The sequence below is a fragment of the Notechis scutatus genome, chromosome 16 (genome assembly GCF_049901735.1).
Source record: "Notechis scutatus isolate UNSWTSFEM ecotype Mainland chromosome 16, rNotScu1.2, whole genome shotgun sequence".
NCBI lineage: Eukaryota > Metazoa > Chordata > Lepidosauria > Squamata > Elapidae > Notechis > Notechis scutatus.
In genome coordinates, this window is record NC_142024.1 from 4,573,480 (window position 1) to 4,599,862 (window position 26,383).

At 47.9% G+C, this 26,383-nt stretch overlaps 1 protein-coding gene and 1 long non-coding RNA gene across 5 annotated transcripts in view; one reads left to right on the forward strand and one right to left on the reverse strand.

Annotated features, from left to right (window-relative positions):
• LOC148129399 (uncharacterized) overlaps positions 1–26,383 on the forward strand; it is a 158,124-nt gene that overhangs the window by 116,997 nt on the left and 14,744 nt on the right. The window lies entirely within an intron of this gene.
• The window catches only part of SAMD11 (sterile alpha motif domain containing 11), a 79,536-nt gene that overhangs the window by 2,341 nt on the left and 50,812 nt on the right, over positions 1–26,383 (reverse strand). For all 4 annotated transcript variants that reach the window (XM_026681572.2, XM_026681571.2, XM_087944424.1 and 1 more), the window contains exons 6-12: positions 22,875–23,045; positions 21,709–21,847; positions 14,528–14,643; positions 13,030–13,108; positions 10,044–10,735; positions 8,411–8,544; positions 3,485–3,595 (exon numbers count right to left, since the gene is read on the reverse strand). In XM_026681572.2, the coding sequence (XP_026537357.2) occupies positions 3,485–3,595; positions 8,411–8,544; positions 10,044–10,735; positions 13,030–13,108; positions 14,528–14,643; positions 21,709–21,847; positions 22,875–23,045 (1,442 nt within the window). The remainder of the gene's footprint in view (positions 1–3,484; positions 3,596–8,410; positions 8,545–10,043; positions 10,736–13,029; positions 13,109–14,527; positions 14,644–21,708; positions 21,848–22,874; positions 23,046–26,383) is intronic.

Genomic DNA, 26,383 nt, shown 5'->3' on the forward strand with positions numbered 1-26,383 from the left:
GTTTGAAAGGGATTTTGCTGGAGAGGAATTCCCTTTCACCTAAATAAAAGAGATTTTTATCAGAATGAGGAATTGGCTTCGTGAACTTGGGAAGCCTAGGCCAGGATTCGGGCAGGGCCGAGAACCAGGGATTTGGGGAACCGACATCCAAAACCAAGCTGAGAGTGCAAACATTTCAAAAATAAATCCTGAAATTCAACACTGTCTACCTTTCTTCCAGAGCACAGAGGAGTAACAGCCCTGGCACTAAGCAGGAGCCCATATGTGGTTCAGTTACTACACAGCCTTTAAAGTCCCACTGATGTGCTCTGCAGGATGGAGAAGCTTAATGGAAAGAAGAGTAAGGAGCAAAAGGCAGAGGGAATGTTAAAGGGCTCAACCTCCAAGTGAAAAATGAGAGAAGATATCGACAGAGCCGAAGAAGCTTCTTGGATGGCAAGTGAAACGTCTTCAAAGAAAAACCAGAAAGTCCTTTTGCCTCTTGGGATATCGATAAGAGTATCTGTAGCTCAGGGCTGAATTCAGGGCTTGGTGGTTTTCTTGTAGACGTTTCAAAACCAAACTAAGTAATAATATCGTTAGTGTTGGAAGGAAGTGGGTTTGTGGAGAAGATTCTGACAGATTAACAGAGTTGGAAGGGACCTTGTAGGCCATCTAGTCCAACCCCAGGAAGAGGAGGAGGAGGAGAAGGAGAAGGAAGGAAGAAGAAGGAGGAGGACGAATAAGAAGAGGAAGAGGAAGGAGGAGGAGAAGAGGAGGAAGAAGAAAAAGAGGTGGAAGAAGTAGAAGAGGAGGAGGAGGAGGATTGTGAGGTCCTTGGTGCTCTCTGTGAGCTTGGTGGTTTTCTTGCAGACATTTCATGACCCAACTAGGTAATATCATCAGCGCACTGATGATGTTACTTACTTGGGTCACGAAACGTCTGCAAGAAAAACACCAAGCTTACAAATCCAATTTGGACATGATGGTGTGTCTAAGCAACCAAACCGAAGGTTGCAACATGGAAATTCAACGTGTGTGTTTGTGCGTGCATAGTGTGTGTGTGTGTGTGCCTCTGAAAAGAGCCCCAAAGTCTGGGCTGCAGATCCAGGCATGCCTCTTGGGCCAAAAGGAGAATCTCCAGAAATTTGGGACTCAGAAGGTTCACATGGCCACAACCATCGCTCTTCACCCCAAACTCCCAAAGCATCCTTTTGTGTTCCCGCCCGAGTCCTGCTGTGCCTTCTTGGGTCTTATACCTGAACAGGTGAAGGGGCCCTGGGAAGTGCCACCCTTCAACGCTTGTAGGTGAGGGGGGGCCTTCCAGGTGATGTCATACTGCTTGTACCTCAAACGGTGCCTTTTTCTGGCCTGCTCTAAATGGTTGCAAACTACACACAGAGCAATAAACACTGTTTACCAATGCAGACCCCCCCTTCTTCTCCTGCCCACCCAATTTCCCCTCCCCCAATCCTACACATTTGTTTTATTATGTTAAAACGATAAAGGGCAGCATTATTACTTTCCCCCCAAGCCTGGGCTCTTTACGAGGGATCTCATAAAAAGGTTCTTTGGGCAATGGTTCCCTGCGGAACGATTTGTGCTGGAAATAACCCCGATTCAGAGAAAGGAGGGAGAACCAGTGCAATCCTGTGAGAGATCTACAGGATCTAAAACAAGCCGAAAAGGGAATCTCTGTCTGGTTTTGTTGGGGGGAGAGGAACACACAAAGGGATGGGGGTGGGATTTGGAACCAGAGCATTTAAAGAGAGAAATAAAGAGGTCAAAAAAAATCAGGAAGCCCTTTTTATTGGCATGCAGAGATTGGCTCAAAGCACCTGCACAGGTGTGGTTTTTAACAGCACACAAGGAGAAATTGGTATTGTGGGGCACTGGGCACAGGCCTTGAAGGTTTTGGGGGGCACCTTAAGATATAAAGGGAGGCCCTTCCAAGGTTTAAACCCAAATGCCTTATCCCCCTGGGCAGCAACTCCAGACTGGATCCATGCATTTCACAAAGCTGTGGTTGGTTAAAGCCAGGATGGACTGATTAAACCACGATGAAGTAGACATCAGCAGCCTGCTAAAGCCAGCAGAAACAATTTAGGTGTGGCAAGCACCGAAGTAAGCAAGCCACCTTGGCTATGGGTTCACACAATACCCTTAACCTGGGTTACTATTTAATGGTCAGCCTTTAGCTCAAGGGTCTTCAAACTTGGCAAGTTCAAGACTGGTGGGCTTCAACTCCCAGAATCCCTCCTCCAGTCATGTTTGGACTCCAGGAATTCTGGGAGTTGAAGTCCACAAGTCTTCAACTCCCAGAATTCCTGAGCTAACATGACTGGAGGAAGGATTCTGGGAGTTGAAGTCCACCAAGTCTTAAAGTTGTCGAGTTTGAAGACCTTTTTAGCTCAACAGAGTAGGAGATCTCCAACCTTGGCCACTTTTAAGACTTGTGGACTTCAACTTATGGACTTCAAGTCCCAGAATTCCCCAGCTGAAGAATTCTGGGGGTTGAAGTCCACAAGTCTTAAAAGTGAACAAGGTTGGAGACCCCTGCAACAGAGGATGGTACAATCCAACTGGCGGGGATCAGATTAATCTCCAATGTTTTCCCACTTCGGGTTTCAAAGAGAAATAACTCAACTTGTGTGCCATAAGAGAAGCTTGAATCATGCCTAGCCCTTCCATCAGCCACCTTTCTGTTTTCAGAGAATTTGCGGTCCTTTTTGTTAGAGCAGCATTGCAAAATGTAATTTCTCAAAATGTAATTTCTCCCATTTTTTAACCAGGCCAGCTAAAAACTTGGAAGCCAGATTTTCCGGGCTTAAGGATCTTGCAAAGTTTGCAAACTCAGAGAAGAGATTCTCGCTCCTAAACTGGGTTAAGTCACCTTGATTGTTGCTCAGGGTTTTAAATTTCAATTTTAAACTGGGCCCTGTTCTAATTTTTTTAATGACCTCCTTTGCTTGCTTCCTAGTTTTTGCATTCTGTTGGGATTTTATTTGGGATCACTGCATTTTATTAGGCACTGCCCAGAGTGCTTGGGCTATACTGGGCAGCTTAAAAATAAAAGAGTCAAAAAGAATGTATATTAAACTACAAGGATAAATATAAAAAATTAAAAAACAACACATCCTAAACTTAGTTGATGCCTTGGCTGGAGATATCGTGCCAACTCAACCGCTGTGGGTTTATGAACCGTGGTTTACGGCTCAGCACATGGGTAACAACAAACCAGTGGTTCTTCAACCTTGGCAAAATGCCAAGGTTGAAGAACTGCAGAGTTAAGCCATGATTTAAGCCCGGGCGTACATCTTAAACCTTTGCATTTTGAAGAGATCCTCCCCCAGAAGAATGAGCCACTGCTGATAAACCAGGGAGCAACCGTGGTTTTGCATTTTTCCCCCAAACAGAAACAATTAGCCATGTTATGTATGTAGTATGAGAGTTTAGCTGATTTTTTTCCCCATAGGCTTCCATTTAAATTTTATTTCGAACTTACCTGTGACCTTATTTTCAATGCTGGGCCTAGTTTTAAGCCCATGTGGTTGAGTAAATGCTCTTCGGTCAAGAGTGGCAGGGTCTCGCCATCGATGGCCTGTTCCCGGAAGACCTGCCAAGAAGCAAAACGGGGCTGCAACTTTGCTAGAAATGGACAAACGCAATTTTTTCCCCTCCCAAACACGGCGTTGTTCTAATCTATATACTCCAGAGAGTTGCAATGGTGAGATGGGATTGCATATAAATCAGTGTTAAATCACTTAAAGATGGGTGGACTCCAACTCCCAGAATTCCCCAGCCAGCAGGCTTTAAGATGGATGGACTCTGATTCCCAGAATTTAACTGTTATTAAATGACAGTACACTGCTATGATATCACTGTAAAATGTGGGAACTTGTTTCTATTTTTTAAACTATTGAAACTTTGAATAAATAATTTTTTTAAAAAAAAGACTCAAATCCTTTTTAATTTGCTTGCACAGCAAATGCAACACTGTGAGTGCCACCGTTGCTCTAAATCTTTGCCACTGTCTTCTCTAAATTTTCCTGCAGATGCATCCGGGTTTGATGGATGTTTGTGGGCCAGGATCGATGGCTTTTCGCCCTCCAAAAGGACCCTGTTTTTATTTCCCTGCACCCCAAAGATCTGGGGCAGCAGAGGGACCAGAGCAAGGAGGCGCGCGCGCACACACACACACACACACACACACACAGACACACAAACACAAAACCTCAATTTGCACAGCCTGCAATTTTGCACGAGCAACACGCTGGGTTGAAATGGCACATTCTCTGCGTGAACTTGTGGCAAATGCCACGGGTGTTATTCCAAGGGAAATGGCCCAAGGAGGTTTGTGCCAGAAGGATTATAATGATGGATTGACCGTCATTCAGAACGTGCAGTGAGGTTTTCTTTGAAAAAGAAAAGAAAAGAAAAGAAAAACCAAACTGCCCAGAATACTATTCTCTGGCTGACTGGATATGAATGAACATAATAAGGATTAAGGGCTCCTTGGGAAACTCCAAAGTAACTTTCTCACCGAGTTCTCAAAACTTGGGATGTCAAATAAGAATATTTGTATAATCTTAACATCGCCTGCTGCAGGATCGTTCAGGGAAGGAAAGTCTGGAGTGAGGAGACATAGAATAACAGGCCTTTTTTTTTTTTTCTCACCAAGGAACATAAAATTTGCTAAAGTCTCCCTGATTTCCAGAGTTTTATAAGCAGTAATTTGCAAATCTAAACCAGGCTGCCCTCTTTTTCGGAGAGCCTGGCCAACCCTGCAGGGGTGTTAAGAAGGCCACGTCGAAAACAAGCAATAGTAAATCTGGTAGTCTTTGACTTACAATCATTTGCTTAGTCACCTTTATCATTATCTTCTTTTAATGACCCCATAATCCCTTGCGAGATGCAGTCTGGGCAACTGAATGGAGCTGAGTGTTTTACTGGCTGGATGCCTTTCCTGTAGCCAATGCGGAGTTTTTGTTCGGCCAAAATATTCTCATTGTGCCCAGAGAGAGAAAAATCTACCTCTAGCTAGGATCGAACTCACAGCCTCCCGATTGTGAGGCAATCAATCCTAATCATTTGCTTAGTGGTCTGTTCAAATTTACAACGGCACTGGAAAAAAAATCCTCACACTTGGAACCGTTGCAGCATCCCTTATGGACACACCATCCAAATTCAGACTCCTTATTTATGACGGTTGTGGTGTCCCAGGGTTACGGCATCACCTTTTCGTCCTCCCGATAGTGGGGAAGCCAGATTTACTTAACAACCGTGTTGCCAGCTTAACAACTGGGGTGATTCACTTAACAACGGTGGCACGAAAGGCCGTAAAAACGGGACAAACCTCCACAACTTAGTCTTGTGCTTAGTCACAGGGGCTCAATTCTGGCCTACAGTGCCAGAAGCATCACAGAATCTTAACGGTGTGGTTTTAATGGACAGAGATGAAGGGGAAGGTGGGATGTGGGGATTGTTCAGTTGGGATAATAAACTAAGATGAACTTTTAAAACAGCCTTTATTTTTCACAAGACTTCCCCAGTTCAGACTAGCTTTGGCAATTCACGCCCCCCCTTAAATTATTTTTGGCCAAAGAAGTCGCCAGCTGCCTCGTTTCACACATCCTTGGCTTACAAACCAGGATTTGCTGGCTTCCGAGCTAAAAGCAAGTCACGAGAAGTCTCGCCACCCTGCATGAATCCAGGTCTTACGGGATTCATGTAGGTAGCTGGAGGTTGGACTAGAGCAGTGGTCTCCAACCAGTGGGCCAGTGGTGGTCCTTGAGAAAGTTTTGGTGGTCTGCAGAGAATTGTCTCCCCCCAAGCAATTAATCCAGGCTGCGCGGGAACATAAGGCTGCAACGCCCACATAGCCCGTGGGAACACAAGGCTTGCGTCGCTTGCACTGCGAACAACACGAGGTGGTGAGGGGAGGGGGAAAGGGCAGAGGGGGGAACTTGCCCCACTCACCCCACACACCTGGCCTGGCCACCGAGCTGCTTCTTTCCGCTTCTTTCTTCTTCTGCTTTTGGCTGCATGCAAGGAAAATAGCAAAAGTCTTTCTTCCCCCAAACTCCACCAGAAATGAGTCTTTGGGACCCTGCAAGCAAGGCATCCCTGCTCCAAGAGGCTTCTCCAGCAAAGACTCATTTCCGGCGGAGTTTGGGGGACAGAAGGAAAGACTTCTGCTGCTTCCCTTGCATGAAGCCAAAAGTCTCTCTCTCCCCCCCCCTGAGAAAGGAGCTGGAGATGGTATCCTGCAATCCCAAATAAAGAACAATCGATCGGTAGGTAAATGGGGCGGGGAATTTTCCTGCAGACTTTTTGGGGGGATTTTCCCAGGGTCTCTGGTCCGTGGGAGGTTGGCGAACCCCTGGACTAGATGACCTCTGAGGTCCCTTCCAACTCTAGTCATTCTTAACACTTAGGAAAACGGGGAAAAGCGGCCCATAAAACTGCCAGCAGACAGTTGAATTCCCATCTCAGTTGGGGAACCTTTTAAAAAAAAAAAAAAACAAGGGAAGAGAAATAAATCTTGTTTCCTTGGCGTTATGCTCCTTCCTTCCCAGCTCTCTCCTTCCCTACAGACCTGAAGAATCCAGATGTTTCCAGACTCCCCCTCTGCAGCTGGAGTACTCCAAAGGGCATTTATATATATATAAGCCACAATGTGCTAACTGGGAAGCCAAATTAACAAGCCCTTTATCGTCCAGCTGGCAGCCTCCACTTTCCCACCCACTCAACCGCGGGAGTGATGGATGGGTTTTGGTGGCATTCCTGTCCCTCCCCTGTCTGCTCTGGGGGGCAGGGGGAATTGGACTTCCATCAGCGCCGCTTTCCTGCAAGCTATTAGGCGAGCTAAGCCAACATGGGGGGGTTGCTTGATCCTTCGTCTGGAAATATTATTTTTCCATTTTCTTTTTTTAAAAAAAATTCCTGTCAAGCTCTAGAACCAAATCAGGAAATTCCATCCTGGTGAAAAGCCTGTGCAGATGAATCGTTTTAGGTTAGGTGGCTTCAGGGTATTAACTCCCCTCCCCGTCCTTTTAAAATTATTCTAAACTTTGTTTTTTAATCTGTGTGTCTTTTTTATGTGGCTGGATTTTAATCTTTTGTTCCTGGCTCTGCAAACCGCTTAGAGAGGGGCTGAAGCGGTATATAAGTTCTAAGGGCTACTGGTATCTCAAACCTCCCAGGGGGGCTTAGATGAAGTGGGCAGGGTATATAAATTGGATAAATAGAATGAGATGCTCAAAAGAGTGGTCTTTTTAAGGTAGAGTAGCCAAGTTTCTAGCCCCTGTGATTAAAAAAATTGGATAAATAAAATAGGAGCCTCAAGAGAGTGGTCTTTTTAAGGTAGACTAGCCCAGTTTCTAGCCCCTGTGATTAAAAAGTGAGTGCAAGGCCGGACAAAAAAACCTCAGAAGCTTTGGATTCACTTGTCTGAAATGACATAGGGAGTTGCTGCTTGAGCAGGGGGTTGGACTAGAAGACCTCAAGGTGTCTTCCAGCTCTGTTATTCTGATGGGTTGATTGACTGGATCTGATTTCAAAATGCTCAGGGAGACATTCTGGATCCCAGAAAAGGCTTAGTGTGTCATTAACAGTGTGTAAAGTGTGTGTAAAAAGAGCAACCGGGATGATGAGGCAACCTGTATGTCCAAGGCTTGGACTCAGGAAAAACAGGCTAAACATATGCAGCCATATTATGACAATCAGGGAAAGGATAAGAAACGATGTAAATACTGATATCTATATTCATATCTATCTATATTTATTTATATAATAAGTTGACATTGTATAATGAAAGAAATGGGTATATGGAAAGATGATGAGGAAATGTAAAAGATGCCTTGACGTTGATATAACGATGTATAAAGTTTGGTTTTATGATTTTAAATTTTGAAAATTAAATAAAATTTAATAAACAAAAAAATAAATAAACATGCAGCCATAAATAAACAACTTTGGGAGCCTTTGACTCCTGCTGCTCATTGTATACGTGTGCAAGGGGGGGGTGTTGTGTTGTGCAATATTAGGGAGCCTTGTGGCACCACACCATTCAGCACCACCAAAGAGGCAGCTCACAAAACCTAACAGCTTAACACTTAACAGCTTGCCGAGAAAGGTCATAAACAGAGGCAAAACTCAACTGTCTCGTTTAGCAATGGAAATTTAGAGTTCAATTGTGGTTGCAAGTCGAGGAGTACCGTACCTGTATGGATCAAATGGAGAGGCTTGGACTCGGGGGGGGGGGGGCGGGGGGGAGGAAACAGGCTAAACATGCATCCATCAACAACTCTGGGAGCCTTTGACTCCTGAAACTCTGTTGTCCTCTGTGGCCCGTTGTATATGTGCAACGGGGTGTGTTGTGTTGAGTGGTGTTGCCCCCTTTTTTTTCTGCAAATATTAGGGAACGTACCTGGCTGTATTCAGCACAACCGGAGAGGCAGCTCACAAAACTGCACACGTCATCTATGCTCCATTTACTGACGTCTTGCAACGCCGTAGCGGCGGGACCCTCTTCCCCATCCAGAAAGAGACCTCCCATTGTGCCTGGAAGGAGCGGAAAAAAGGGGAGGGGTGGTGGATTTTTTTGTTTTTTGTTTTGCACAGATGGGGAAACAGGGGTGAGCGGAGGCGAGACGGAAAAGAGGAAACATAAATCACCAAAGCTTTCCCTCCCCACTCACACACACACCCCCACATCTCCCTCCCCGGGGGACACACAGCCTGACTCTCCGCTGTTCCTGCGTTTCCCTCCAGCCACGCATCCATCTTTAATGAACTGTCAATTAAAAATACCAGGCAAGGGTCAATTGGGAGGCGAACTCCTCCAGAGGGGTTTTTCCTAGCCTGGAGGTGGGGAAGGCAGGAGGAAGGCCTTCGAGGAAGGGGGGCTGGAGCAGAAGGGGGAGGGGAGACTCAAAGGCACTAATGATTTCAGCATGTTGGGAGCGCTTTTCAGGAGGAAGGAGGGGAGGCGGTTCCGAGGACGAATCCAGCCAGGGTTGTAAGAACTAGCAGAAAGGGGCGCAGAGGGGGTGGAAATCAGCCAGGTTGCTGAATTATGGGGTAGATAAGCAAGGACTCTGTTGCATTAACAGAGGGATACAATCAGGATCAAGGGAGGCACTAATACCACTCCAGAAAGTGGGGGGTGGGATCTGTTTTGTGGCCAGGAAAACTGCAAGGATGTATCTAGGAAGTTATCGGAAATTAGCCGAATTCTCTCTTTAAACAAAGCAAAATTTCAGAAACGTTTTTCCAACTAACTTCTTGGCTTGGGAATGTGATGCACAACATTTTAATGAGTTGCCCAGATGGGGGGGGGGGGAATGTTGAAATTGTGTGTGCGTGTGTGTGGACGGAGGGAATAAATCTCTGGGGGAAAAAATGACAAATTATTTTGGACAAAGTCTCAGGGTTTTAACCATGACTTCTCCACCCCGTCTCAGTAAAAACTGCAAATGAAAGAAGAAGAAGAAGAAAAAGTGCATTTAACTCTTGGATGTGGTAGCTAACTCAAACCGGTCAGTTTAAAACTCTGCGGCAGGAGATCCAACCTCGGACAAAAGACCTGGAGGGATTTTTGCAAACTTTTTGGAATAAGAGAGATTTCCAGCTCTGGGGTTGGTGAGTCTTTGTCTAATTTTTTAAATATATATATATATTTAGTAGCCAAGAGGAACCTATGTGCCAAATTTCAAGTTTGTAGGCTTTATGGTTCTGGAGATTTTGTGATGATGTGTGAGGGGTACTTCAATTTTATATATATAGATTGTGTACCTTCTTAAGCCCAACGAACTCTGGGTGATGTTTCAGTAAGCTGGGGATGATGGCTTTTGGTTCCCCTCTCCAGAAACAGGGCCCTACACTTGATCTTAGCCAAATGGCCAAGATTGGGCCCTAAAATTTGACCCAATCTTTGCACCACGATTGCCAGATTCCTCTTGGGAATTCTTCACATTTTGCTCTTTCTCCATCCCCCCCACAACCCAAAAAAGGTGTGTTCTCCCCCATCCAAGAGCGCCAATAGTTCCCCACTGACTCACCTGCATGGAAATACGGACTCATCGTATACGGGAAACCAAATGGCAGCGGCTGGGGTGGTGGGAGGGAAGCCGTGGGGAGTAGCTTGGCCTCCGCTTTGCCAACGGTCGGGCCCAGGAGATAGCTAGGCAACTCCGGATTGGAGGAACTGCAGGGCTGGTTCTGCCCAGCTGGCACCTCGCCCAGTTCTTTGGCGCCCTCGCCAATCTTTGCCACCGCCTCTTTGCACTCCTTAACCTCGCCAGCCGCTCCGCTGTTCTCGGGCTTCAGCGCCTCCGGTTTCTCGTCGCTCGCTTCGGCGTCGCTATCCGAGTCCTTCATTTCCTCCGGCGGACGGCTGTCCAACAAGTCTTTGGATTCGCTCTGGCCCAGAGCCTCGGAGCGGGAGTGCGCGGCCTTCCGGGTGCCCCTCCGCGTGCCCTGCTCCTTGGGAGGGGTGGTGGAGACGGCGGGGACCCCTTGAGGGTTGAGCGAGAGCAGAGGGGCGTTGTTGTGCCGGAGGACCAGCATGGCGTTCCTCCGGGAGAGCTCGTCCCGAAGCGGGTGCCCTTCCGGGATGTCGTGGAGGCTCCGTAAAGCGGGGTGGTCTGGGGGAAGGCCTGGGTGCAAAGCCATGGGGTCGGTCGCCAGGAGCCGCTGGCGGTGAAGGTTTTCCAGTTCTTTCTGCCGGATAATTTCTGCGGACATCTCCAGCCTAGGCGGGTAGAGAATTGGGTTTGGGAGAGGAGGGATGTCATTGAAATCCCATGTCAGAGTGTTTGCTATTACTCAGGAGTAAAACACAGCACACAGAGGCTTTGCCTTTTAACAGAGTTTTATATATAAGACTGCTATATACGTACATATACATGGCAGGCAAGTAATCTATCTTCTTTACTCTGCACGGAGAACTACAATGGCGACAGAACTCAAGGAGAGAGAGATACGCCCTCTCATGGCCGCCTTTTATATAGACAGTTTGTTAAAGCGGCAGTTTGTTAAAAGCCCTGTGGGACCCACCCTCAGTCTTAAAACAGCAATAACTCTGCTGACTCACCCTCATTGCATCAGCATAAAACTCACTTGACCCCTGTCTTGGTTAGTGACAGAAATTTTGGGTTTCTATTGTAGTCGTAAGTCGAGACTGCCTGTATACACTTTCCGTCTCGGACTCAGTTTCCCTGTCTCTAAAATGGGATCAAGTCAGCTGCCTCAGTGGGTGGTTGTGAGGGGTGCATTTAAAAGAAAATCTGAAACAATCAAAAAAAGTCTATTTCGGGGATCTTCAAACTGGACAGCTTTAAGACTTGTGGACTTCAGCTCCCAGAATTCCTCCTCCAGTGATGTTAGCTCAGGAATTCTGGGGGTTGAAGTCCACAAGTCTTAAACGTGCCAAGTTTGAAGAGCCTTGGGTCTATTTAGATCTGGCAAACTTGTCACCCCTTGTTGAGGATTAAGGACATCTGGAAGGATGAGATTCTCTCCCCCCCCCTTTCCAACATCAGGCAACCCAGTGAAGTAATCCTTGCCTTTTAATAATTTTCCAATCTCTTCTACTTCAATTTCACAATATTCTGTCTGGGCTTAAAGTTAAGCATGCTTTATTAGTACTTGAAAAAGAGACCACATGTCAACTCATAAAACATTCCTGTGCCTGTTTTAGTAGTTGCCATTTAAAAAAAAGGGGGGGGGGGAGGAAATCTGGAAGAGCAGGGCAGCAGTTTGAAAGTGAAAGTACATGTCATGCCCCTGGTGGAGACTCTGACTCTGAGGGAGAGGAGGAACAGCCAACAGGGAGTGGAAGTATGGCTCCAGAGGTTGCGGAGGAGGCTGGGGAAGGGCAAAGGCCGGCTGGGCAGACAGAGGAGGACCCAGGCCCGTCCCCTCTCCCTCCTAGGGCATGCAGGTAGAAACGGAGAAGGCAACAACTTGCCTTACGAGAGAGGAAGCGGCCTTGATCCCTTACGTGGGCTGCAGCTGTGACAACTGAATATGGACCTGCGTACTGGCAAACGCTGAAAACAAAGCATGCAAATATCTCTAGTTTATGGTTCCTCTCTGAGTTTGGTGTCCTTCCCAGTGTGTGTTATCTGTGGACATCCTCCAGCCCTTATCTTGCCTGGTTTGTCTTGCTTTATTCCTTCTTTGTGTAATTGTGTGGGAGTTTTTTTGTCTTCCGTCAAATATATTCGGAGCTTGGAAGCAAACTGAAGGAATAAAAGGGGCTTCACCTGTTTTCTGTGACGGTGTTTGTTTTGTATCCCACCCTGGGTCATCACAATACGTTCCAACTCTTATCTTTAAAAGGTTGTAACTAAAATACCGGAGCTTTTGCCCACTAAGATATCTAATTGGAGAACGTGAATGATGACACCCAGCCTATGAACGTGCTCAATTGGGAGAATCTGGTTTATGAGACACCCGGGGGGAGGGGGGAAACAGGGTTACAGGTAAATGATGTGTGCCAGAGTTGGCTTCATACAGGGCAGTGCCAGGATGTCGCCTCTAATGGATCCTTCAAAGTTTTTTGAAGTTTGGCTCGAGAATCATGATTTATTTAGGGCGATTGCTGGAATCCTGACACTACAAGAAAATCACAGACGGGGATATTTGGGGTGAGAAAAACCTAGCCTCCTAAAATGAAGGCCAGTGGGAAATGACTTCCATATAAAGAGACTTTCATGAAGTGGCCAAGCTCAGCTTTGCTTTTAATTCTTCCTCTGGCCCCTCCCGGTCAGCGAGGGGGCTAAGCAGAGCCCAACGTGGGAGGCACCGTGGGCACTGCCAGGCCCAACCAATTCAAATCCACACCTCCCATTTTCTCGTGTTCTCCAAACAAAGCCGGCTGGCCAGAAAAATCCAGGATTAAAAAAAGAATGCCCCATTTCTCTGGCTCGGCCAAGTCTACCCGGTAATTGCTGGTCATCCAGGGACAAATGTGGGGGCGGGCGGGCGGGCGGGCAGGGGTGCCAAGCCCTGAGTGTATTTGACTTGTGTTGCAACTCTCACCTGGCAAGATTCTGTTTCCTGAGCATCTCTTGCTGGCGGGCAAAGATCTCCGCTTGGGCTGGCTGGAGGAAACCGTAGCCTTGAAAAGGGAAGAAGAAGCAGCGTGAATTCGGGATACAAGAGAAGGGCAGAGGGCAAAAGGTGGGGATGTGCTTTGCTAGCTCGAGGTTCAATTCGTGGCATGTCCTGGCTAGAGATGGAACAACATCAGGCCTGGAAATTGAGACTCTGTGTGTGTGTGTGTGTGTGTGTGTGTGTGAGAGAGAGAGAGAGAGAGAGAGAGAGAGAGAGAGAGAGAGAGAGAGAGAGAGAGAGAGAGAGAGAGAGAGAAGGAGGCTGTAGACTCAGGGAGAAAGGAGAGATGAATTAACCAGGGGGAGGGATGGAATTGCAGCCGGAAGGAGGGAAGGAGGTAGACAAAAAAAGAGGAAAACGGAAAGAATGGGAAAGGAGGTGGACAAAAAGAAGGGAGGGAGAGAGGGACGGAGGCAGGAAGGAAGGACTGAAAGAGGAAGGAAGAATAGAGACGAGGGAGGGAGCGGAAGGAAAGGAAGGAGGTGAAGGAATGAAAGAAGGGCACTGAAAGAGGAAGGAAGAAGAGAGACAAGGGAGGGAGGACACTGAAGAAGGAAGGAAGGAAGGAAGGAAGGAAGGAAGGAAGGAAGGAAGGAAGGAAGGAAGGAAGGAAGGAAGGAAGGAAGGAAGGGAAGGAAGGAAGGAAGGAAGGAAGGACACTGAAAGAGGAAGAAGGAAGAGAGACAAAAGAGGGAGGGAGAACACTGAAAAGGAAGGAAGGAAGGAAGGGCCCTGAAAGAGGAAGGAAGAGGGCAGAAGAGAGACAAGGGAGGGAGGACACTGAAGAAGGAAGAAAGGAAGGAAGGAAGGAAGGAAGGAAGGAAGGAAGGAAGGAAGGAAGGAAGGAAGGAAGGAAGGAAGGAAGAACATTGAAAGAGGAAGAAGGAAGAGAGACAAGGGAGAGAGGACACTGAAGGAAGGAAGGAAGGAAAGGAAGGAAGGAAGGAAGGAAGGAAGGAAGGAAGGAAGGAAGGAAGGAAGGAAGGAAGGAAGGAAGGGCACTGAAAGAGGAAGCAGGAAGAGAGACGAGGAAGGGAGGGAGAAGGAAGGAAGGAAGACACCAGGGGAAAAGAGAGAAACAAAAACGAAGGACACAGAATGAGAATGAGCAAACCCATTAATTAATCAATTAATGGACTGCATTAACGGGAGGGGGAAGGAGAGGGCTTACACCGAGAGAAGAAATTCATAAAAGAAGAAGCTGCAGAGTGAAGGATGAGAAGAGACCCCCATTCTTAGCCTCCCTTATCCAGCCTTGCTCCCCACCCAATCCACTCCTTCCTACCTATTCCCCCCACTCCCCTCAGGGTTGAAGGAAAAAAGAAAAGAAAATAAATGTCACCCCCTCCCCGTCCCTGTTTCAAGCCCTCTGTTCTCCCCCACCAAGCCCCCTTCTCCCGAGGCCCCTTCACAGCCCTCTTACCTGGTGTCTGGCACAAAGCTGAAGGCACCCCCAGAAACGGGGGTCTCAAGTGAGGCCCTAAAGCGATGTGGGGAGCATTCTGGGGCGACAGGAGAGGTGGAGGGTGGGACATCTCCCTGTAGAGGGGAAACGTAAAAGGGGAATGTGGTGACCCAAAGAGGCGTGGCACAAAAGCATCCAAGTCACAAAAGTAGGTAAAGTCCCTTTAATTCCTCCAACTTGGCCTCCAATGTCCAGTTATCATCATCAGCTGGATGAAAAAACTCTCCCACGAACAGTTTTTAAAGGGAAGAAATTCTGTCCGAACCCAAAGCACATATAAAGTATAAATAAAAACCACTTGCTGCAGCAATTAACGAGACAGGGCAGGATAAGGGATTGCAGACTTCCAAAAGATAACGAAACACACACAGTTGGGAGGACGCCAGAACCCAAGTAAGACATGACAAACAAAGATAATTTCACGCTTTGCTTCCAGCAACTTTGCTGTGTGTGGTTTGCCTTTTTAAACAGTTTTCCCAACTGCAGCTAATGAAGGGGATCAGGGCCCTTTCCTCCCCCCGTAAGCCATGCAATTCACGTTGCTCCCGTCTCCGTTCCTGGGCCTGGGTCTTCCTCTGAATGCCTAGCTGGACTGTGCCCTTCCCCAGTTTCCTCCGCAGCCACCGGAGCCACACTCCCACTCCCTGTCAGCTGTTCCACCTCTCCCTTGGAATCAGAGTCAAACAGGGGCATGACAGGGAAAAGGAACGAAATGGAAGGTATAGAAACATCGATATTCAGCCTTGTGTCTTCTTACTTTTTCCTTGGGTTGAGCTTTCTAACCATTGGGAGGGAGGGAGGGAGGGAGGGAGGGAGGGAGGGAAGGAAGGAAGGAAGGAAGGAAGGAAGGAAGGAAATAGTAATAGTACTTAAGACTTATATACCGCTTCACAGTGCTTCACAGCCCTCTCTAAACGGTTTACAGAGTCAGCCTCTTTGCCCCGAACAATTTTGGGTCTTCGATGGATGCCAGCAGCTAGCAGGGTGTTTCTGAAGACAATTGGGGGGAGGCAAGTTGGCACAAGACCACAAACACCCCCAAACATTTGTCCGCTCGCAACCCTTCTGAGAATTGCAAAACGGATGCTCCCCACGGTTGAAAAGAAACCTTTCCAGCCGAGAAATCTGCCAAGATGGATTTAAAAAAAACAACCCCCCCCTCCTCTTTGGTTCTCGACCCATCTGTCTTTCCCCCTCCAGCCCTTCCCTTCTGTCTGCCTCTGCGGGGAGGGGAGGGGGCTCCCCTCTTTTCCCACCCTCCCTTCTTTCCTTCCTCCTAAACTAATTGCAGGGCTCCCGGTGCGTCTGGAGGACAGCCGCAGGCCTGGCAGGGCCGGGGCGCAGGCAAAGCCGAGGGAGGTGGGGGGTGGGAATCGATCGGCTGGCTGTTGAAATGTTAATGCTAATCGCGTCACGGCTCCGCCAGAGCCTCTCGCGCTTGGCTGGCAGCGCCAATTAATCTCAGGTAACTGCAGCCGTGTGTGACCTTCGGGGGCGCTTAAATGCCGGGCGCCGCAGCCACGGCCGAGCGATGCTGATGTAATTACAGCATGAAAGGGGGGGTGGGGTTAATCACCGGACTTAATCCCTCCGGCTTTGCAATTAGCTGGGGCCTCTCCTTGGTGGTGGTGGTGTGTGTGTGTGTGTGTGTGTGTGTGTGTGTCTGCCCACAACCCACACTCTGGACAGACAGCTGAGCCGATGAATAACGGACAATTAAAGCTGCCAAAGGAGGGGAGGGGGGGTCCAGGGGGGGGAGGGCAGAGGGAGAAGCTGGTCCTGAACTTAATTAGCTGCAATCATCACGGGGAGATGAAAGCAAAGGGGGACTTGCCACCTGCTGGATAAGGACCAATTTGGGAAATCAAGTGGCCGTTTAACCGATCACCCCCCCACCCCCGTTAAGCAGGCCCAGTGGCCCTTGGCTGACCTCTTGAGCCAGCCAGGAAGGGGTGGGGGTGGAAGGGACCACAGAGGGGCATCGAAGGGGAGAAGGCTTGGTTAGCCCCCCCCCCCCAACCACCCCTCTTTCGTGGCTCCGTCCCAATTTCCACCCCTCTTGCCATCGCCGTCTTCCAATCCTTCCGCAGTGATGGCCGTATATCTAAGGTTCGCCTCCTTTTCTGCCTCCTGACCGGCTCAGGGCAGGCTCGGACTTCTGTCCTTCTGCGAGTCGGTAAGAGGAGGACCCAGATGGTTGTGGGGGGCAAGAGGCTGACATTAAATTTTGTAAACTGCTTAGAGAGGGCTGTCAAGCACCACAAAGTGGTATACAAGTCTAAGGGCTACTGAGTTAGGTAGTTAGTAGATAGATAGATAGATAGATAGATAGATAGATAGATAGATAGATAGGTAGGTAGGTAGGTAGGTAGGTAGGTAGATAGATGATAGATACAGACAGACAGAGATAGACAGAGATGTAGAAGCGGTATACAAGTCTAAGGGCTACTGAGTTAGGCAGTTAGATAGACAGACACATGTAGAGATAGATAGATAGATAGATAGATAGATAGATAGATAGATAGATAGATAGATAGATAGATAGATAGATAGATAGATAGATAGATAGATAGATAGATAGATAGATAGATAGATAGATAGATAGATAGATAGATAGATAGATAGATAGATAGATAGATAGATAGATAGATAGATAGATAGATAGATAGATAGATAGATAATAGATAGATAGATAGATAGATAGATAGATAGATAGATAGATAGATAGATAGATAGATAGATAGATAGATAGATAGATAGATAGATAGATAGATAGATAGATAGATGATAGATACAGACAGACAGAGATAGACAGAGATGTAGAAGCGGTATACAAGTCTAAGGGCTACTGAGTTAGGCAGTTAGATAGACAGACACATGTAGAGATAGATAGATAGATAGATAGATAGATAGATAGATAGATAGATAGGCAGGCGAGACATAGATATACAGTAGATAGACAGATAGATGGGTAGATAGATGATAGATACAGACGGACAGAGATAGACAGAGATGTAGATGATACAGATAACAGATAGATGATAGACAGATGAGAAAGATAGATGATAGACAGATGAGATAGACTGATAGACACAGATGTACATAACAGATACAGATAGATGATAGACAGATGAGATAGACAAACAGATAGACAGATGATATAGACAGATAGATAGATGATAGACAGATGAGATAGACACAGATGTAGATGATAAGAGATACAGACAGATACAGAGAGATGATAGACAGACAGATGAGATAAACAGATGATAGAGAGATAGACAGATAGATGACAGATAAGACAAATGACAGACAGATGAGATAGACAGACCCAGATGTAGATGATAGATACAGATAGATATAGACAGATGATAGATGATAGACAGATGAGATAGATAAACAGACAGATGTAGATAGATGATAGATACAGACAGACAGATGATAGATGATGATAGACAGACAGAAGAAGAGGGGGGAGAGGGAGAGAGAGAGAGAGACAAGAGGGTTTTATGACCCTCTCTCTCTGTGGCAAGAGGGTCATAAAATGGGACAGAACTCACTTAACAACGGTTTCACTCAGCGATGGAGATTTGGGTCTCCATTGTGGTTTACCTGCATTTTACTACCGCAATTGGCACCGAGGTCCTTCTCAGATACAGAAACAGAAGTCCTTGGGGAGGGGGGTTTGGAAACTTTTTTTTTTTTTTAAAGCATCTGAAAGGGATGTGGAATATGGGTCATTTCTCCCACCCGCCCCCACCTCCCGGCCGCCCTAAGCAAGGATTTCCCTCCCAGGGAGAGGCGAGAAAAACGGGTTAATTCGGACTTGGCAAAGGCCTCTTGTGAATCCGGTGTCACCCAGGCCAATCGGCTTACGGGCAGCTGACGTTACTTGGTGAGGATTAAAGTGGGGGGAGAGATTTGCTGTCACACTACAGGTATTAATCTGGTCCTTTTTGCAATGGGGGGGTGTCACACACCCCGTCACTCTAACAGCCACCGACTATATAGCAAAACAGATGGACCTCTATTATTATTATTATTATTATTATTATTATTATTATTATTATTATTATTATTATTATTATTATTATTATTTTCGCCTTTCCGTCGGGCAAGCAAAACAGACATTCTGGCTTTTGGAAGGAGCCCCCCAACTTAAAAATACCCTCAAACTCCTACACTTTTCAGCCAGAAGGGCTTCTTTGCTCTCCCTGCCATGAGTTCTAACCCTGCCCTCGCAGCCCAACGCGCTTGGGAGCCAATGCCAAACCAGCCTTCCAAAAATTTAAAAAAATAAAAATAACAAATTCAACTTTTAAAAAGAAAAGGGTGTCCACTCATAAAATATCTCTATGGTCATTTTTTTAGAGTTGCCAACAGAAAGGGAGAGGGGGAAAGAGGTTTGGAAAGAGCAGTGTGGCAGCTTGGGAAGCGAAAGCGCATTCCACAAATAGTTTTTCAAAGATAGCAGCTAGGTGACTAAAGTTTCTGCCGTGCAAATATCTGTTCTGACCCAAACCTTGTTCCAAGTAAACAAACACCAGGGAGATAAAAGCAAAACCTTTTCATGCTTCTCTGCAAATTCTGTTCATTCCCGGTTAAAAGGCTGTTTCAAACTAATGGTCTCTGATAAGAACGAGCCTTGCCAAGGTGGTGCAAGGCTGCCAAGAACACTAGATAAAAGTTGCCAAGAAATATTCCAAGCAAAAAGTGTTCCAACACAAACCAAGATAGTCCGAACTTCCACAAGGCTTGAAATGCTAGAACTTCTTTGCTTCCTGCAAAGAATCCTGGTCTCTCAGGCTGGCTTTTATCCCTTAAGGGAGGGGCCTTTACTTTGCAGCCTTATTCCTGAATTGCCTGTGCTGCTTAAGCTGCTCTTTGAGCAGCCCTGCGCGCACATGCACTGGGCACAGGCTCCTCAGGGTCCTCTTCATCACTGCTGCCAGCCTCCACAATCTCCAAAGGCAGCCTTCCACTCCCTGATGGTCCTGGCCCCATCCCTGCATCCCACGCAGGCCCCTCATCTGAGTCCTCGCTCCCGGAGACCTCAGCCGTCCTCAACTGCTGCCGGCGAACCACAACAATATCTAACTGGAGAGCCTGATTGATGACTCTTGGCTATGGATGTGTCCCATTGGGGAATATGAATTACGATACACCCAGGGGGTATGGGGGGAAAACCAGGGTCAAGGGTGACAATGAATGATGTGTCTCAGAGTCGGCTACCCAGGCAGTGCCGGACATATTAACTCCCATATTAAATCCTTTTGAAGTTTTGGAAGTTTGGTTCGAGACTCATGATTTAATTGGGGTTAAGCGCCGGAGTCCTGACAAAGGTCATCAATACGGGGCACGTGTTTGCATGCTGGTAAATACTGCCCCCCCACCCCCCCAAAAAAAACCTGCCTGCAAAGATATGAAAAGGATCTTAACTCCTGCGCGGCTAAATTTGATATGTACTTTTAAGAGGAGACAAATGGTTTGGCTAAGTTTTAAAAGTATTGGCTGTTCTTTCACAATAAGCACTAATGGCCTTCAAACAATCGATGTCTCTAAGTCATTAAGCAGGGCTCACCCGTGCGCTGCATTTTAACCCCGTCGTCGTGGCTCCCCACCGAGCAACACAGCCCCCCCCAAGCAGGCTATCCAGAGCTGACCTTGGACACCAAAGGTCAAGGGTCAATAACAACAACCCCCATAAACACCCACCCTCCCAACCACGATGGGAATTGTAGTCTCGGCCAAGTAGAAAAGCACAGGTTGAGACAGCTGGCATTTCCCCCCTTTTCTTAAAGCAGAATAGAGCTGGAAGGGACCTTAGAGGTCTTCTAGTCCAGCCCCCTGCTCAAGCAGGAGAACCCTATGCAATCTCAGACAAGCGGCTGTCCAGTCTCTTCTTAAAAAGCCTCCAGTGATGGGAGCACCCACGATTATTTGTCCTCCCTGTCAGAAAGTTTCTCCTTCATTCCAGGTTGCTTCAACTCCTTGGTTAGTTTCCGTCCGTTGTTTCTTCTCCTGCTTTCTGGGGCTCTGGAGAATAATTTGACCCCCCTCCTCTTTGGGGCAGCCCCCCCAAAATATTGGAAGACTGATATCATGTCTCCATATCTGCAATTGTTCTTCGTATGTTTTAGCCTCCCAATCATCTCTGTTGCGCTTCTCTCCCAGAGTCACGAGACACGTGGACCTCAACCCCCAGAATCCCCCGTCCTCCCACCGTTGAGCCTGGGCCATTTTTCTGCCTGCTTCCTCGAGCCAATTTTGAATTGAACCCCTTTTCTCAGCTAGGATTCCCCAAGGCTGCAAAAACCAGGGACCGATCTCCCTCACCCACCCACCCACCCCTGAACCCCTCCTGCCTTCTCCTCTCTCCTCTCTCTGGCTGCCTCCAGCAACCGGCTGAATTTTTCAACAGCTAATTATTCTTCCTGCCACAATGGCTTCCCTTGTGCAGATCGAATCCCTGCGGAGTCCGACAGGAAGCTGAAATGGAATTTTAGCACCACGCCAAGCGGCTTCCAGCCCCCCACAAGCTCCCCTCCCAATGTGCATTACCGCCCACCTCCCGGAGAAAGGGAGACGCCATAAATCTCCCTGCCATTGGCTTTTGTTCCAGCCACAGATCTTGGCACGGCTTTTCCAGTTTTGCAAAAGAGCTATAAAGACAGTCCTCGGCTTACGACTATCGCTAGCAACCGGAAAACTTAGGGCTCAGTCAGTGTGGTCAGGAAAGGCAGGCCTCCTTTGACCATGCTTGGTTTTAACCAGCCTTTTGTTTTTCCCGATGCGGTGGCTCAGCGAGACATCACAAGGCAGCCTTTTTCCCACCGGCTTCCCCAATGGCAGCCTTTTTCCCGCCGGCTTCCCCAGTGGCAGCCTTTTTCCCGCAGGCTTCCCCAGTGGCAGCCTTTTTCCCGCAGGGTTCCCCAGAGGCAGCCTTTTTCCTGCAGGCTTCCCCAATGACTTGCCGAAGCCGGCAGGGTCACCAACAGGGATCACGGTTCTAAGCGCGAGGACCGACTGTAAAACACTTTCCTCAGCGCTGTCGTTAACTCAGAACGGTCGCTTAAACAAGCCGTAAGCCAAGGACTACCTGTACAAAAGGTAGGAGTGGGCCCGATGTGGAGATATACCTCTCGCTGAAGTGCGAATCCCGGTGCTGTGGAAGCCCCTGCTTTCTGCGCTGGCTGGCCGAGTTGCTGGCCGAGGGAAGGTGAGGCTCTAGGCTGCTGGGGTTTCGCGAGGCGACCTCTTGACGCGCCCGGAGGATATCTGTGCCAAGAGGAATAAATCCAGTATAAGTCGACGCAACCCCTCGTGGAATCAAATTAAAACCAAGATTAGGCTCGCCGGCGATTTCAGCTCATCCTTTTGCGCGTGGTGTCAAGAGCGCCTCTGAGCTCGTGGAAAGTTCCATTTACTGATGCGAGGCTCCCGCTGGGAAATCTCACATGGGGGGAGCCGAAATTTGGGCCTTCGAAAGGGACAAGAGAAGTTTTGGCTGGCCTTTGGGGATGTGAACTAGCTGAACTAAAAGCTCTGCCCTCTGAATGAATGTATAGAAGGTTTTCTGCGCTTTCATTTTGATGCAAGCTTAATTAAATATACAGGAGAGGGGGGGGAAACCCCTCTTATAAACCTATTTACAAGGAGGGGAATGCGGAATTAGAGTGGGGATGGAGAGTTGGGGAGAAAAGGAAGAAGAAGGCGCTGTAATTTAAGCCACAAATAAATAAAGCAAAAGATAATAATAATAATCCTAAATAATTAAAGATGAGTTGGTGCCATTGGGGATGTCTGCATATCATCAAGAGTTTCGCCTGGCAGAAATACCATTTATAATTGAGCCTTGTTCCCCCAGCAGGCACCCTCTTGAGCACCTAGGGTGAATTAAAACATTTCCCAGGCAAAAAAACTTCACACTGATCAGAAGTGGCCATCCTGGATTTACAATCAGACCCCTCCAAATCATCATCATCATTTAACGACCCCATAATCCCTTGCAGGGTGGAGTCTAAGGCAACTGAATAGAGCCGAATGTTTTACTGGCCAGATGCCCTTCCTGTCACCAGGGCAGAGTTTTTGTTCGGCAGATATATTCTCAGGGTGCCCAGAGAGACAATTATCTGCCTCTACCTAGGATTGAACTATCATCGAACTAGTCCTTCTTATCACTAAACTAGGTATATCCAATTCCGGCAACCATCCTTCGTTATGTTTTAGCCCCACCCAAATCATCTTTCCCTGCACTCTTCAAGACGTGCAGGACTTCCAACTCCCAGAATTCCCCCATCCTCACCGCTGTGACTCGGGACGGATATCCCGCCGGCCAACTGGTAGAGACGCTGCTGTTGTTGCTGCTGCTCTTCGAAAGTGCTGTGTTCGTTGAGTGCGGACATCAACCGCCGGTAATCTTCTTCCGGAGTCATCTGTGTCACCGAGCCCTCCAACAAAGGCGTGTGGGAGTTTTCTGTGGGGCGGAAAGGCAAAAAGAAAAAAAGCAAAAAAAAAAAAAGCAAAGATGAGTCGTGAGAAAGAAGTGGGAGTCTTGGCAAACCTAACGCAATTTTGCATGGTGGCGTTTCCTTTGCCGAGTTAAGCATCTAGTCCTCATGATGTCTGTCCCTATGAGCCCAGGAGACAATTTGGCGCCCAATGAGTCTTCAATTTTATGGAGTGTCCAATCCCTTACTGGCTTGGGCCTAGCACATTTTAGCATGCAAAGCAGCAGAATTGAACTATTTCTGAAATTTTTTGGGAGGGGGGGGGCGAAGATTTTTATCCAGGGTTCTGCATCTCCCGCCCCCTCCACCTCTCTTTAAAAAATAAAATTAAGTCTCGCCAAATTTAAGTGCTCAAGGGAACATATCTCACTGTTGAGACTTGTGCGACATCATTGCCTTTTCTTTATCAACAAATCTGATTAAAGAAAACTTCGTTCTTGGTTAACAAAAAGTGGACATCAAAAACAGGGCCGGTTTAAACGTCTCTTTACTTTTTAGCTGCAAAGCAAAGACTAAAATGCTTCATGGGAGTTGGAAGAAGCCTCGCCGAATTTTCTCTGTCTCTTTTTTTTTTAATTCACGCTATTTATACATCACTTTTGTATGAAACATTTCAACGACATTTTGGGGCCAGAGAAAGCTGCCACCTGATGGAAAAATCCAGGCTGCAGAAGGGGAAGAGCAATTTATTTACTGCCACAAACTACCGTTGTCAAGGATTCGAAGGCTGTTTGGAAGCACAACCGTCTTACAAGCATCTTACGATCATAATCTTACGCATTATGGCAAGCATCTTATACGACCATAATCGGCACCTGAAATGTCCGTTGCTAAACAAGGCAGGACCGAGCTGACAGCTCCTGGTTTTCTAAAAACCAAGAAAATCCTTGTTCGTCAATGGATGGGAGGCCACAAGGAGATTCCGCGCGAAAGGATGGGAAGAAGGAAGACTGGGAAGGCGGTCACCCCAGCACTGTGGTGAGGGGCACACTTCCAAGACCCAAGCCTGATTTTAAGCCAATCTGTTCTCTTTAAAACTGTTGTGGCCTGTCACCGGCCAGTGGCGCTGGCAGCAAACTCGGCCAGTGAGGAGGTTGGGGAGGAACCTGGGCCAGTCCTGGAGTCTGGGGAAGGATCTGATGAGGGCTCTGCGTCGGAGGCAGAGATGGACCTAGGGCTGTCCGACAGTTACCAGCTGCCTTCAGAGTTGGAGATCAGTGGGGAAGAAGAGCAGCTGGAGCCTGTTTCCAGTGTGTGCATGCACAGAGCTGCCAAGAGAAGGGAACAGTAAAGGAACAAGGATTGACTCGGGAGTAAAGGCACAGGTAGACGGTGAATGGCCCCTCCCAGAGGGAATAAAAGAGGACCGAAAGGGGAGTGGGGTTTTGCAGGAAACAATTAGTTCCATTCATTACGGTGAAGATCTGTTCCTCACTCCTTGCCAAACATTGTCTGCTACAGTGTGGCGTTTGGAAGCTACCGGCCTGGCAGCTCTCCAAACCTGATCAAAGTCTGTGGTCGTAATTTTACCCTTGAAAAGGACCGTTTGCTGGATGTGAATGATAGAAATTCACATTTAGCCTAATAACAAAGGGCTTTGTCAGGATGAGGAGTCTGGTGATTTTTGCGGTCAGGACAAAATTCACTTTTCTTGCCTAGTGCCAAGAACTGGAAATTCCCCTTTTTCCAGCCCAGGAAGCCCACCTGCTTTCCGGCATGGAGACCCGTTTATTGGGGGCGGGGGAGGGGTTAACGAAGCAGAGAAGAGACTGGACTCAGGTCCTGCAAACCCCCCACCCCAGGGAAGGAGGCAACCTTGTCTAGACTTTCAAACTCCCCCGACCCCCTCCTGCAACCTTCCCTCTGCCAATACCCCCCTTGCCACTGACTGACAAGCCCACCCAAGTTCAGCAGCCGAACGACCCCCAACCTCCCAGGAGAGAATGCCCCGTTGCACCCACTGTCTGTCATCCCCTTCCCCGATCCGTGTGTGTGTGTGCGCGCGCGCATGTGTGTGTGTGCTTCAAGTCTGCCGGAGAGGAAGGAAAACAAAATCCCTCCAGTTTCAAGAGCACCATCATTTCTCTCTCTCCCCCCTCCGGTAATAAGCTAGAGGTTGCAGGAAATGGGAACGAGAAAGACAGAGAGAGAGAGAGAGAGAGAAAGAGAGTGTGGCATTTTTAATTACTGTCAACACATCGAGAGGGGAAAGGCTTCAGGTGCAAAGCGGAGGGGGAAGGAGAGAAGCTTTCCTGCCCCCCCCACTCCTTCCCATCAAGGCGGACACCTTGGCAATTTCCCTTCCGTTCTCACTTTGACAGCTGGGGAGGGGCAAGCCTGAGGCCCCCTTTTTTTTTACAAATTCTCAGCTGCTGAGATGCTGCGGAAGGGACAGGCTGGAAAACTGACCGAGCAGCAAACCCGCAATCTTTATTTGGGGAGGAGGGTGGAATTTCTACCCTTGTCTGTTCTGCTGAGTTTGACGCCTTTGGCTCCTAACACCCTGTTGTGGCCCGCCAGCGGCCAGTGGAGCTGGCGGCAGACTCGGACAGTGAGGAGGTTGGGGAGGAACATGGGCCAGTCCTGGAGTCTGGGGAAGGCTCAGACGAGGGCTCTGCATCGGAGGCAGAGATGGGGCCGGGGCCATCTGACAGTTATCAGCTGCCTTCGGAGTAGGACATCAGTGGGGAAGAAGAGCAGCTGGAGCCTGTTCTCAGTGTGCTCATGCACAGAGCTGCCAGAAGAAGGGAACAGCCAAGGAACAAGGGTCGACTCGGGAGTAAAGCCACAGGTGGACAGTGAATGGCCCCTCCCATAGGGAATAAAAGAGGATCGAAAAGGGGTGGGTTGTTTGCAGGGAACAATTAGTTCGTTTAATTAGTGTGAAGATCTGTTCCTGACTTCTTGCCAAGTAATTTCTGCTGCAGTGTGGCGTTTGGAAGCTATCGGCCTGGCAACTCTTCAAGCCTGATAAAAGGTCTGTAGAAAAGACTGTTGGCCTGGACTTTGCTGGAAAGGAATTCACTTTAACCTAAATAAAAGGGGTTTTACCGGGACGAGGAGTCTGCTTCATGATATTGGGAAGCCTAGGTTGGAACAGATCCCAAAGACGCAGCAGAAGAGAGGAGAGAGAAGTCGATTGTGGGAGGTAGGAAACTCCGCACATGGGCAGGAAACGCTGTGTGGCACCCTCTCTTGACATCACTGCCTCCCCCCCCTCCCCGAGAAGCTAGAAACAGCTGAAGCAAAAATATCCAGATGTTTTTAAAGCCTGAGAGAGACTTGGTTAAAGTGGGTCAGCCCA